Source organism: Anomalospiza imberbis, chromosome 13 (assembly GCF_031753505.1).
Source record: "Anomalospiza imberbis isolate Cuckoo-Finch-1a 21T00152 chromosome 13, ASM3175350v1, whole genome shotgun sequence".
NCBI lineage: Eukaryota > Metazoa > Chordata > Aves > Passeriformes > Viduidae > Anomalospiza > Anomalospiza imberbis.
The window spans coordinates 20,580,695-20,594,243 of NC_089693.1; the positions used below are offsets into that span (position 1 = coordinate 20,580,695).

The window sequence follows — 13,549 nt, forward strand, 5'->3', positions numbered from 1 at the left end:
AATTAATTTGAAATTTCTGGAAAATAAGTAGTATCTCATTCTGTAATTTGAAGTGGTTTTAGAGGGAATGTAGTACTGTGAGCAGAAAAATGTTTTATGTAAATCTGCTGCAATGGCAGGACTCGAGGTTCTAGCTCAGATATTTTATGAGTTCTAGGTTTTCCTGGCTGCTTAAAGGAAATGCCCTCTTCATTTCATTATTTTATTCTATTACAGAGAGGGTGACTCTGAAGAAAGTCTAGGGTCACCCAGTGACCTTAGTTTATCTCTTATCTGTTGGAGCATCAGTGGCAAGTACTTGGCTGGAGCTACAGAAAAGATGGTGAACATCTGGCAAGTCAATGGTACGTCCTGAGCTGCCTGTGGGCACTTTGTGGTCCAGCATATAGAAGGATGGGGAGCTGCCAAGTCACTGCATGCTTGTTTACCCCAGCATTTAACTGTCCAGTTTAAATGCCTGCCATCTCCCACAGTCTCTTGTGAACATGTTTAGTTTGAGAAAGGCACTAACCCCAAGTGGATGTGTGATACACATCTTTGAGAGGAAGACTTTTAATCCCTGTAATTTGTAAACTTCATTCTGTTGCTTTGCACTTACAAAAGTCGCCAGTTACTGTGCCTATGGTACTATATAATCCCCAAGAAAAGTATAAATTTACTGGGTACTGAAGAATTCAGCTTCCTTCCTTAACAAAACTACCTAAATTGAATGATAATTGAGATTTGTTGCTGAGATTTGTGTCTGCATAGATTAGTGAACCATGGCTTTGTATTCTTGTAACTTAGGTGAATTTGTAGTATGTCCTAGCTCTCAGTAAGATCTCTTGATTTTTTTTCCCATGGGAAAAAAATACTTTCCCACGGAAAGTATTATTGTTTTCTTTTCTTTATGAAGATGAAGTAGTTTTAACAGAATTTTTGATCTCCTAGGAGGAAAAGGCTTATTAGATCTTCAGTCGCACTGGGTATCTGCTCTAGCCTGGCCAGAAGAAGGGCCAGCTGCAGCATGGACAGGAGATGCTCCGGAATTGTTGTTAATTGGGCGCATGGATGGATCTCTGGCTCTTATTGAAGTTGTGGATATTTCAGCCATGCACCGGCTGGAACTGGAACACTGCTACAGAAAGGATGGTAAGAGACTGCATCAGTATTTGAAATTAGAATTGTCAACACCCCCACTTTTTATTAAGGAAGTATATAACAATTTTGGTTATTGTTCATGGGATATAATTTCTGGTTCATGGGAGGAGAAAAGTCTGGGGGATCTCTACCTGCACCCTGATTCCCCCACAGCAGAGGCAAACAGTGTGTAGTAATCTGCTAAAATCCTGCCATTCCTTGCCATTGTGGACAAACAGTAGAGATCCCCTGCAGTGTCTGCTCTGTCTGCAGATAGCCTGCACAGTGTCATTTGAATTCCTCAATGATTGCCATTTTTCCTTTATAGCTTCAGTCCCAAAGGACATCAAGTAGCAGATTTTTGATGGTATAGTGTGATTTTGCATCTGTCTTCTTCAGGAAGCCTACAGATAATTTTTGGCAGAATCAAGTGAAGCAATATCTAATTCCAAGGGAGGCAAGTTGTTTTCAGAGCATTTTTTAGAAGCCAATCTAAGATACATATATAAGATTCAGTCTACCCTTTTTCTTTTACCTGGTATAGTTATTTTCACTGTGCCAGGAATATAAATGCAATTATTTTCATAAAAAGAAGAATGAGAAAATTAGTACAAAATAATCTTAACAGCTGTCATTAGTGACACTCAGTTTTATCTTTATCATATGAATTCAGGAAAATTTTCAGACCAGAACATGTTAAGTGACCTTGGTGATGGTGAACATTGTTATGCACTTCATAGTTTAGACACGTGCACTGCAAGAACCTCTTTGGTAGGAGTGAAGTTCAGTTTAGTTTAATGAATGTTTATGTTGTCTGTTCATGCAGTGTCTGTCACATGCCTGGCCTGGTTCAGTGAAGACAGACCATTTGCTGTTGGCTATTCAGATGGAAAATTGCTCCTAGGAACAAAGGAACCAACTGAAAAAGGAGGAGTCATTCTCATTGATGCACATAAGGTAGAGCTGGTCTTTCTTAAGCTAATGTAGACTTTTTGTGGGTAAAAATTTTACTTGTAGGTAAAATCTGTTTAAGCTGTTCTCTCTATTTGAAAGCTATTTATAAAGCCAAGTTCATGTTATTTTAAAAATTCACACCTATTTCACCTATATTAACATAATGTGCTCTAAAGGAACAGTCAACCAAATGTAAAAAAAAAGGAAATATAAACCTGATACCCTCTTTGCTATCAAACACTGTGAAGTATATGTACATGACAGTGACAGAAGTGAATTAAGCACACAGCTGTGCATTGATTGGATTTAAAACACTAATTGTTTTACTTGGTAAGAGTACTCATAATAAATTTTAATTTTGATTATGTCACATGTTTTTGTTTAGCTTCCTCTGCAAAGCAAAAGGTGTTTTTCTAAATATGCAGTTGCAAAGGTTTAGAACCTTTGCTTGGCCAGAATGTAATAATGAGTCATTAATAGTCCATTAATTATTTGTTAGGCTAAGAGCAGAATTCTTCAAATGTACGTGTAGTAGGAGCATCTTGATTGCTTCCAAGAGCTACTCTGGTTGTGTGAAGCAGGGCAGTTCCACACTGTGGCAATAAATCTGTATTTGCCTTCTTGCTATGGGCTGTCTTCCTTTCCTACCTCAGACTCAAAGCTACTTCTGGGGGAAAATAATCAAGTAAGGTTTGTGGTAAAAAGAAAGCATATTTTTCTATATTTCCCATTTCATTTCTTTCAGAAAACTTTTTGAAGTCTTTTTAATTTGATAGTTCTGAAATGTGGCATTATGACTTTATAATTGCAACTCACTATCTGTGATATATGTGAGAATAAAATACTTTTGTTATTAGTAATTAAAAGTTACATTAGCTCTGAGAGTTGAATTTCCTCCTCATTACTGTGTTACTTCATACCAACTTTTCATTTTTTTAAATCCAACAGGACACGGTTGTTAGTATGAAGTGGGATCCAACTGGTAAGATTCTAATGACCTGTGCCAAAGAGGAAACAGTTAAGCTCTGGGGGTGTCTGGGAGGGTGCTGGAGGCGCCTGCACTCTCTGTCCCACCCAGCCCTGGTGAATGGCATTGCCTGGTGTGCTCTGCCAGGGAAAGGACCCAAGGCCCAGCTTCTCTTAGCTACGTAAGTCACTGGGTGTTTTTGGTGTTTCTGTAGTTCTTTTGCAGGTGTTTTCTACCAGTCTGTAGTGTCTGTAGCAAAGAAAATGACTTGTTTTTTTAAAAATAATATTCCTTCAGTAAGTCAGTTGTCATGAGATTCACGAAGTTCCAGAATTCATATAAAAAGAGTGACCCTGGTTGTGGTACCAGCTGTTTCCTCCATGACCTGTGGGTGCTGGTACTGCTTGGAATTTTTTTTGCTTCATCCAATTATTTTTTTTTTTCTGAGAATATGTTGTTAGTAGAAAAGAAAAGCTACTGCGTGTGAGGAATAGGAAAAAATGCATTTACCCATTTGGAGCAGGCATTTCTAGTTCAGATCGATTGATGCAATGTGATTTTATAGGAAGGTCATGAAGACTACTAGTATATAACTTAATACCAGACCCCTGACATTTTTTTAGTTAATTTCTTCATTTTATTTTTCTAATGTCACTCGACATGCTTTAGGGGATGCCACAATGGTTTGGTGTGTGTCTGGACTGTTCCCCAGGACATAATAATCACATTGCAGTCCAGCTCAGCTTGCTCAGAAGGATGGTGGGAGCAAGAAACAAGTGCCAAGGTAAAAGGATGAAACTTGGTGTGTAAGAAATTCTCTTTGCTCATTGTGAAGTTGAAAGAGGAGAAGAATATGAGTGAGTTACTTGAATCTCAAAGTTTCCTGAGAGAAGAAATTTGCTAAGAAATGTTTACCTTGCATTTATGTATGTGTAAGCATTTTCAGAACAGGAAATTGAAAAATTCATTTAAGATTAAGGCTGAACATTATATTTTGGTCTGTTTTCTTTCCTTTAAAAGTTGATAAGTTTATCCTAAAATTTAGTGAGAGTTCAAAGTTTTTTGTAGATAGACTGAAGATTATTTTCACCTACATAAATTGCAATGTGGTCTTTGATGTTAATGGTATTTTGTAAGGGGACGAAAGCTGATAATATGATCAAGTTATCTATTAAATACTCTCATGGGCCTGGGTGTTCTTAAATGATTTAGTGGAGCTTTGCCATCTGTATGGGTGATCAGTACTTATTGCAGAATACAGACATGTCATGCTACTCAATTTCCTGGAAGTACTGCAGTGTTCCATAAGTGTGTGACTGCTTGCAGGATGGATACAGGAAGGCAGTGGAAGTGAAGTGTGTGTTCCAGCTGAGAGGACACATCACTCCTGTCCGCACTGTTGCTTTCAGTCCTGATGGGCTGGCATTGGTGTCTGGGGGCCTTGGTGGCCTCATGAATATCTGGTCTTTACGGGTAAGATTATCTTTGATACAGCTTGATTCTCATTCTTAGTAAGAGTATCTGAAATGGTCAGTGTATCAGACCAGCCTCCACTCCCCACCATGTTAGATACATTAGAGAAAGTGTGGTGTAAAATAATGTTATCACATCATAAATAATAAAATATAAATTGAAATTGTACTTAGCATTGAAGTACTTTATGATTCAGTATTGATTGATTCTGTAGGATTGGTCATGTTAGTTAGGCTTTGCAGAACCAGCCACTTTTGTTAGAGTTAAGAACAGTATTCTCTTATGTTGAGGACTCTAAAGAGCTAGATATTGTGGATTATTAAACACTTTTGAATCCTTAGTTCTATTATCTCCTCAATATGATAAAATTGAGGGGCTTCTGCTTTTAGGTTGAGCAGTTTAGTTTTTAAGTAGTTATTGAAAGCTTGGACAAGTATCATCCCTTAGGGGAATGTGTATGCACTTAAACAGACCTGTAGCTCTGTTTGCACCTGACTCCAACCCCTTCTCTCCCTAGGACGGTTCAGTATTGCAGAGTGTTGTGATAGGGTCTGGAGCTATCCAGACTGCAGTGTGGATCCCTGAGGTTGGGGTTGCTGCCTGCTCTAACAGATCAAAGGTGAGACAGAAACGTTTGAACCTCTGTGTTTTCTGGCCCCTATGGAAACCAAGATGGTTGGTGAGAAATCAGTGGAGCTGAATGATCCTGCTTTGTGAATTTTTAATTTCTTACGGGACTAATGTGACTGCTGTTGAACAGGACGTGTTGGTGGTGAACTGCACCTCAGAGTGGATCTCTTCCAATCACGTGCTGGCGACGTGCAGGACTGCGCTGAAGCAGCAGGGAGTTCTGGGCTTGAACATGGCTCCGTGTATGCGTGCATTCCTGGAGCGCCTGCCCATGATGCTGCAGGAGCAGCATGCCTATGAAAAGGTATAAGAAATGCAAATGTTTATTAGCATTCATGGCTGATAGGAGTTCACTGTTCAGATCTTGGATGGTTTCAGTCTTTCACCAGAGAACCCAGAAGACTTTCCTGCATTCTACTTGAAATATCTTTCACTATTCTCAAAGCTATTAGTCTCCTAATTTGAAAATATTTAAAATATTAGAAAAACTTTGATTAAGCATGGAGAAAGGTACTGTTCTACAGGACTAGCTTTTAAGGACTTGTATTTTGAAGTGGTTGTTGTATGTTTCTAACTGGGTGTTCCCTTTTCTGCCCTGCAGCCCCATGTGGTGTGTGGGGACCAGCTGGTTCACAGCCCCTACATGCAGTGCTTGGCATCCCTGGCCGTGGGGCTGCACCTGGACCAGTTGCTCTGCAACCCCCCCGTGCCACCTCACCACCAGAGCTGCCTGCCTGACCCCTCTGCCTGGAACCCCACGGAATGGGCCTGGCTCGAGTGCTTCTCCACTACCATAAAAGCTGCTGAAGCCCTGACCAAGGGAGCTCAGTTCCCAGAGTCCTTCACTGTCCCAGACCTGGAGCCTGTTCCAGAGGATGAGCTTACTCTCCTGATGGTAAAAGTTGATGTATTGTCTTAACAGCCAAGTGTGCTGTTACTCAGCACACGGTATGATGCAGTGAAATCTCTGAACTGTAAACATTTATATTTAGTAACATAAGCACCAGCAATAAGTTTATTTTTTAGTTAACTGATTAGAATATACTGTTAAGATTGCACTCTGTGTGTGTGTGTGTAATGAGTGCAGGTCACTTGCACATTAAAATAGAAAACAACCCAAAACTATGGCAGTAATTTTCATGTGTGATAGGAAGAAATGTAGAGCTTTGTAGTGCTATTTTAAGAGTAACGTTTTGTAACACTCCCACACCAAATTATTTACTAGTGTCAGTTTTCTTCACGACTTGTTATGTAAACCAAAACAGAATTTTTTAATTAAGAATTTTTTATAAGCAAGCCTATAACATTTCAAGCCAGTGTTTGCAATTGAAACTTCAAAAAGCCCTATGCATCAGTAAGTAGAAAAAGATCACTTCATCATGAATTTAGTTTTTTCTTTCATTGATTTGGATCGCAAGTCATGGGTAACAGTGTCATTGCTAGTCTGCACACATTTTTGTTTAGAATAATTTAAATATTGTTCTTAGGAAAATATATATTGTATAACAGAAAAATAATGTGCATCTCTTGAGCTGAACGTGGTAAATGTGGCTTTTGCTGTGTAGGATAACAGTAAGTGGATCAGTGGCATGGATGAACAGATCATGTCTTGGGCAACATCAAGGCCAGAGGTCAGTTAAATTGATGGTTTGGAGGGTTTGGGGTGTTTTGGAGGGGTTTTTATTCTTTTGAAATGTGGCAAGCTGTTGAAAGTGCTCTTGTTCTAAAGATTTCTTTCATGCTCTTCCCTAGGATTGGCACTTAGGAGGCAAATGTGACGTGTACCTGTGGGGAGCAGGACGGCACGGGCAGCTGGCAGAGGCGGGCAGAAATGTCATGATCCCAGTAGCAGCACCTTCATTCTCCCCAGCCCAGCAGGTGATCGCTTAGAGCCAGTCATGATTTCATCATTTGCCATCTGCTGTTTGTACAGCTTATCTAAATCCCTCGCTAAATGTCTTTTTAATTTGTTGTTTGAATTAACTCTTAAGCATCTCAAAACACGGGTTTCACCAGAAAGGAAATCTTAAATCATTTAACAAATTCAAACCAAGAAGCCACTGAAATCTGACAACACAGAATTATTTTATATGAGCATGATTTTAAAATACCTGCACAACTTTAATGTAATACGTGGCAGTTACACTTTCTGAAATAGCATTGACTTGATGGAATATTGTCTTGATATAATTGCAAAGAAAACAAATTAAAAGGAAACGGTGCACTGTAATGCAAGTATTACAGCATTGCTGCATTTAGCATATAATTTATTAACATTTCCTTCATGTCTTTCTAAACTAGGTGGTTTGTGGTCAGAATTGTACTTTTGTCATCCAAGCCAATGGCACAGTTTTGGCTTGTGGTGAAGGGAGCTATGGGCGACTGGGACAAGGAAATTCTGATGATCTTCATGTCTTAACTGTCATTTCAGCACTGCAAGGTAAAACTGTTGTATTTGCTCCATCCAGTGATGGAGCATAAATAAGCATTTTGGTAGTTAGTATGATTGTTTCTGCTGATGCTCTTCTGCAGAGCATCATTAAAATATTGTAGTTTCTAATTAAAAATTTGAACAAATAAGCAAAATCTTCATATTTCCTTAAGATTTAAATAGCAGTATGTTAAAATTCCTTAATTTTAAGAAGGTTTCAGGGAAAACTGTCTTTTTCCCTGAAAAAGACACTTAATCTGTCTTTTTCAGGGAAAAAGGAGCACTTAATTTCAAAGCTAATGGCAGGACAGAAGCACAAGTTCTCCATAAGAAAACAAAGGTTTTGTTCAAATTAAAAGTAAATTAATTGCTGGAAAAAGAAGCCTTACTGCCGTTTGTTCCTTTCCCCAGACCTAATTGGCTGCCATGAAGCACCCATGGATAGATGTTATATGTGATGCTAAGCTTTGTTTTCTTGCTTGTCTTTGCCAGGCTTTGTTGTGACACAGCTGGTGACCTCCTGTGGGTCTGATGGACATTCCATGGCTTTGACAGAAAGCGGGGAAGTCTTCAGCTGGGGAGATGGGGACTATGGCAAGCTGGGCCACGGGAACAGCGACAGGCAGCGCAGGCCCAGGCAGATCGAGGCTCTGCAGGGAGAAGAAGTCGTGCAGGTTTCAAAATATTTCTCTCTCCATCCAGCTGCAGGCCTGGGAACCCAGTGCTGTAGAACTGCATGAAAACAGGCAACTTCTTAATTCTCGAGGCTTTATGAACCATGGTGGTTGTTTCCAGTTAAAGGTTGTCAATACCACGGATATATTAATTGACAATTGGTACTGGAGAGGACTAAAAATAGAATGAGTATGGAAGAAAGGGGTAATTTAAAGATGATCAAAATGCTGACATGATTTATAAGTTTCCCTTCATCCTTGTCAGGTGACTTTGACCTACAAAACTGGTCACTAAGACGACCTCCTAAGTACTAACAATGCACAAAACCATATTTGCTTTTGACTGGAGGTTTCTTTATTAAAAAATTAGATAATCACACAGCAAATCTTTCACACAAATACCGTGCAGTCCCCTTCCATAACATTGCCACTGAAGAGAGTTAAGAGATGAGTTGCTGGAGAAATAGTTAATACTAAAATGTCTGTATTTTAGCGCATTCTTTAAAAATAAGCTCTTTCTTTAAAAAGAAATATGGTTTAGGGTCAAGAAAGGTATAACATATGTACATGTAATAGTCAATATAAACTTCCAGGTCTAAAATGTGTGTAAAACTAATGCTTATTTTACTTCTAGATGTCATGTGGCTTCAAGCACTCAGCTGTGGTGACAGCAGATGGCAAACTTTTTACATTTGGAAATGGTGATTATGGTCGATTGGGGCTTGGAAATACTTCCAATAAGAAACTTCCAGAAAGAGTGACAGCGCTGGAAGGTTACCAGATTGGCCAGGCATGGTTTATCTAAAATTAGCAATGTATCTTAGTTTTAAAGCTTGTGTTTTTAACATACTTAAGTGTTCAATTGTGGTTTTTAGCCTTGGCTTTTATTTTGATTATGATGGCAGAATTTGACTATGCATGATTTTTTAAATACTTACTTTCCCAAGTCTTTTGATCATCTTTGTGCACAATTGCCTGTGTTTTTAACGTTTCAAGATTTAGGCATTTTTAAGCATGAATTAATGAGATTTTTTGTACTTTTAAGCAGGGAACGTGTGTGCCATAATACTATCCTTTGGTTCTGTGAGCTGAGAGAAAGCAAGTGTTGATAAAATACTGCTGTATTTTTTCAGTCCTGAGGGCCTTTAAGACATTCTAATAAGCAGTGGAAGTTTTAGTGGTTTTGCAGGGACAGTTCATTTTTAAAACACAATTTTTCTTCTTAAAGGTAGTTGTTATGTTTGAGTTAGTAAGTCAGCAAAAGCAGTGGTAATAACATTATATCTCTCACCCAGGTTGCCTGTGGCCTCAATCACACTGTGGCCGTGTCAACAGATGGCTCAATGGTTTGGGCTTTTGGAGATGGAGATTATGGTAAACTTGGTTTGGGGAATTCCACTGCAAAGTCCTCACCACAGGTTAGATTCCCAAGGAAATTATTCTTTGCATAAACTTTCAGTGCTCTTAAAGAATGTTGCACAGTGTTGAGAGTGTGATTTCCAGATGTTGCTGTTAATACACAATCTGGCACAAGTAATTCTGATGATACATTATCCTGAGCCTGGTGCTCTGAAGAATTTTGTGCACATCATAGTGACTGTGTCCCAGTAGCAGTACAAGTAGTCAAAATCTGAGGCTTATCTTAGAGAAGAGAGATTTCTTCTTTTGGAAACTGGGGAGAAGGTTGTTTACACACCCATCTACTTCTTCCCATGCCACTCCCCCTCACTCCCAGGAAAAAAGAAGGTATTTTGAATCATCGTACATAGAATAAGGCGTTCATTCTATTGAAAAAAAAAATGTTTTGGTTTCCTATACTAATTTCCAACTGTTAATTAAAATAATCCTACAATGTGTGTACTGCACAGTGGGAATAAAAAAAATCCTTTTTTGGAAGCAGGAGTTACAGATTGAATTTGTGTTTGCTTTCTGTTTATATCCTTGTAATACTATAGCTTGTTTTCCTTTCACTTTACCCCAAAGAAAGTGGATATTCTTTGTGGAATTGGAATAAAAAAAGTTGCCTGTGGAACTCAGTTCTCGGTTGCGCTGACAAAAGATGGTCATGTGTATACTTTTGGCCAAGGTAAGACAAACTGCTCTTTGGACATATCCATGAATAGGCTTGTGTAAATTGCAGGTGAAAAGGAGGAATATTAAGATGTATTTCTAAGACTGAACTAATGCTACTTTCTAGAAACATATTGCCCTAATCTAAATTTTGGAAGTTGAACAATGCAATTTTAATGTACACCTGAAATCCAGATTTGTAGCTCTGTCTAGTTTCATCTCAGAACACCTTTCATTTTACTAATTTACTTTTTGAAGAGCATCTTCTTAAAAGTTCATTGAATTTCACACACATCCATAAACACTGGGTCACTTCATAGTTTACATTGTCTAATTAAGCACACATACTTGCCCATGTTTAACAGTCTGGGCAGGAGGATTTCCACATGCACTGAATGAAACATGCGGAAACTTCTGAAGTCACTTAATTCATGTTTGTTATACACCCATGCATTTAGAGCTAGAGGCCTTGGCTTAGTAGAATTTGGTCTTGTTTCTGACTGACCATGGATACATCAGCTTTAGCAGTGTAAACAAGCACTGTAGGCAGCACTAGTTTGCAGGGAACAGCCACGCCCTTTGTCCCTAAAGGGTTCCCCTTGTGTCCCAGCCCCAGGACTGTGCAGACCTGCTGTCTGTCCCTTCCCTGCCTGTGTCTGTAATGAAATCCCCCCGAAAGCTGCTTGCTCCTGGAGCCTGGTGCTTGCCCTTGCAGATCGCCTGATTGGGCTGCCCGAGGGCCGCGCCCGCAACCACAACCGGCCGCAGCAGGTGCCGCTGCTGGCCGGGGTCTTCATCGAGGACATCGCCGTTGGCGCCGAGCACACGCTGGCCCTGTCCTCCACAGGGGACGTGTACGCCTGGGGAAGCAACTCCGAAGGCCAGGTACATCCTGTTCTCTGCTCCTGACCTCCGGGAGCCTCTTGCTGCCCTTCACAGCTGCGCTGGGCATGGCTTCCCTTTGGTGGAAAAGAAAGCTTTGATTTTCCTTCCCTCCTTCACCCCTCAGCACAATCGTGTTTTAGGCAATGTCCATGATTTTCCTGTTTACTCTCTGTGCTCTCCATGGTACCAGTTTGGGAAAGCACTCCAAACATGCTACCCAAATTACTCAAATTCAAGCTTTTTAAAAGAATTGCAGATTTTCTCCTAATTCTTAATCTGTCTTCTTTTCAACATAATAAAATTCATGGCTGATGTCAGATTTTTGAACTCTTTAGATATTTTTCATAATGAAAATATAAATGAACCTCTTTAAAGGAGTGATTTTTTTTGAAGTCATAAAAAACGTAGTAAATGAGAAATTCTCCTCCTTCACCACATGCATTACTCAAATTTTTCTACTGCAGGCTACAAATTTAGGAAAGAGTCTCTTGATGTATTAGCTACTGATGTTTCAGGAAGTTTGGCCAAACTTCATCCTGTGGTGATCTAGGATTAAGTTTTTAAGAAGGTTTATTGAGCGAGGTGTTTGGAAAATTTTTTGAGAAAATTCTTTGAGGTGTTTTTTTTTAAATTACTTTTATTAGTGTTTTTCTTAATATGGTACTTTGTATTTTTGGAAGAGGAAAATAGTGTAAAAATGTAGAGAAAGCTCTTCATATGCTTTTCCTTGGGGTTCAAAATGCTGGTTTTATATGAAGTGGGGAAAAAATACACTTTTGTGATAGGAAATTTTTAACTCACAGAATATGAAATTAGGATATTATATTAAACTCAGTGAAAAGTCACAACAGCTTCAGTAAATGTTCCCTTTACACAAACACTGTTTTTGTAAACCAGGATTTACATTCTAGAACAAAAATCCTGTTTAAATAGCACAGAGGAGATGTAGGATCTTTGCTGTCTATGTATGAGAGACTGCAGTACAGGACTTGGCAGCATGGATCAGATCCTCAGTCTGGGAATGATTTTTTGAGAAATCTCCAGCTGTTTTCATGTCTCTTTGGATCTGTTACTCTTGTTGGGAGCAGGTGCAGTATTTTGTCAAAGATAAAAAGTGAAAAAATATATATGGCAGATATTTTTTTATCACAATATATGCTGTAAAGAAATAAGATTTTTTTATCATCTTCTCTGAATTCTTGCTTGGAGAGTTGTAGAAATACTACCAGTTGCTGATTGTTGCCTTTTGGCAGCTGGGGCTGGGCCACACGAACCACGTGCGGGAGCCCACGCTGGTGACGGTGCTGCAGGGGAAGAACGTGCGGCAGATCTCGGCCGGCCGCTGCCACAGTGCAGCCTGGACAGCTTCGCCTGTCCCCCCTCGAGCTCCAGGTGAGCAACTGAGCTTTTGTCTGGCCTTTTCTTTAGTCCTGGTGTCTCCTGGGCTGTGAGTGCGACAATTTCTGAATATTCAGGACAAAAGTGGGGTTTCTTATATCCATACCTTGTTTTTTTTAATATACAAATTATCTTACTCTCAGTTTGGCTGCTGTTGTCGTTTAACCCCAGTAAGGCTGCTGAGCACTGTGGAAGCTCCTGTGAGGAAAATCAGCTTCATCCAAGCCAAAGCAATACAGCTCCTCTTTCTCAAACAAGTGCTTGGTTTCTCTTTCTGTGGCAGGTGTTTCAGTGCCTTTGCAGCTTGGGTTACCTGATGCCATTCCACCCCAGTATGGGGCACTGAAGGAAGTGAGCATTCATACAGTGAGAGCAAGGCTGAGACTACTCTACCATTTCTCTGACCTCATGTACTCTTCATGGCGATTACTTAACCTCAGTCCCAATAACCAGGTAAAATTCCATTTGAAAAAACTGGCTTGGCTGTGTTGTTCTGCTAGAGAGTTTCTGACTAGATCTAGATGGACCTTAGTAATAGGCTCTGTAATTTTTTGGTAAAAAAAAAATTAAAAATAAATCATTCTATAAGAAAGCAAACTTTTTGAAGGTATTGCTTTACTTTTTCACTTATGCTATCACTGGCAAGTCAATGTTCTGTTTTATCTGGTCAATGTTTGTGCTTTATTGCAGAACAGTACATCTCATTACAATGCTGGAACATGGGGGATAGTGCAGGGACAGCTGAGGCCCTTGCTGGCTCCGCGGGTGTACACCCTGCCCATGGTGCGCTCCATAGGCAAAACCATGGTGCAGGGCAAGAACTACGGGCCCCAGATCACTGTGAAAAGGATCTCCACCAGGTCAGTGGTGCTCTCACAGGCTTTGGGTTACACCTCGTGTGCATGCTGAGATTCACACATTGCCTTCTGTTCTGGCATTCTGAGCTCT

The 13,549-nt window shown here is 39.8% G+C and overlaps 1 protein-coding gene across 9 annotated transcripts in view; it reads left to right on the forward strand.

Moving 5' to 3' along the window:
• Positions 1-13,549, forward strand: part of HERC1 (HECT and RLD domain containing E3 ubiquitin protein ligase family member 1) — a 101,391-nt gene that overhangs the window by 83,433 nt on the left and 4,409 nt on the right. For all 9 annotated transcript variants that reach the window (XM_068204467.1, XM_068204468.1, XM_068204470.1 and 6 more), the window contains exons 53-72: positions 217-344; positions 931-1,131; positions 1,946-2,076; positions 3,022-3,221; positions 3,710-3,824; positions 4,367-4,513; positions 5,031-5,132; positions 5,274-5,447; positions 5,745-6,038; positions 6,709-6,774; positions 6,896-7,021; positions 7,445-7,583; positions 8,067-8,248; positions 8,883-9,038; positions 9,544-9,666; positions 10,232-10,334; positions 11,034-11,203; positions 12,457-12,595; positions 12,885-13,054; positions 13,292-13,461. In XM_068204467.1, coding sequence (XP_068060568.1) covers positions 217-344; positions 931-1,131; positions 1,946-2,076; positions 3,022-3,221; positions 3,710-3,824; positions 4,367-4,513; positions 5,031-5,132; positions 5,274-5,447; positions 5,745-6,038; positions 6,709-6,774; positions 6,896-7,021; positions 7,445-7,583; positions 8,067-8,248; positions 8,883-9,038; positions 9,544-9,666; positions 10,232-10,334; positions 11,034-11,203; positions 12,457-12,595; positions 12,885-13,054; positions 13,292-13,461 — 3,036 coding nt within the window. The remainder of the gene's footprint in view (positions 1-216; positions 345-930; positions 1,132-1,945; positions 2,077-3,021; positions 3,222-3,709; positions 3,825-4,366; positions 4,514-5,030; positions 5,133-5,273; positions 5,448-5,744; positions 6,039-6,708; positions 6,775-6,895; positions 7,022-7,444; positions 7,584-8,066; positions 8,249-8,882; positions 9,039-9,543; positions 9,667-10,231; positions 10,335-11,033; positions 11,204-12,456; positions 12,596-12,884; positions 13,055-13,291; positions 13,462-13,549) is intronic.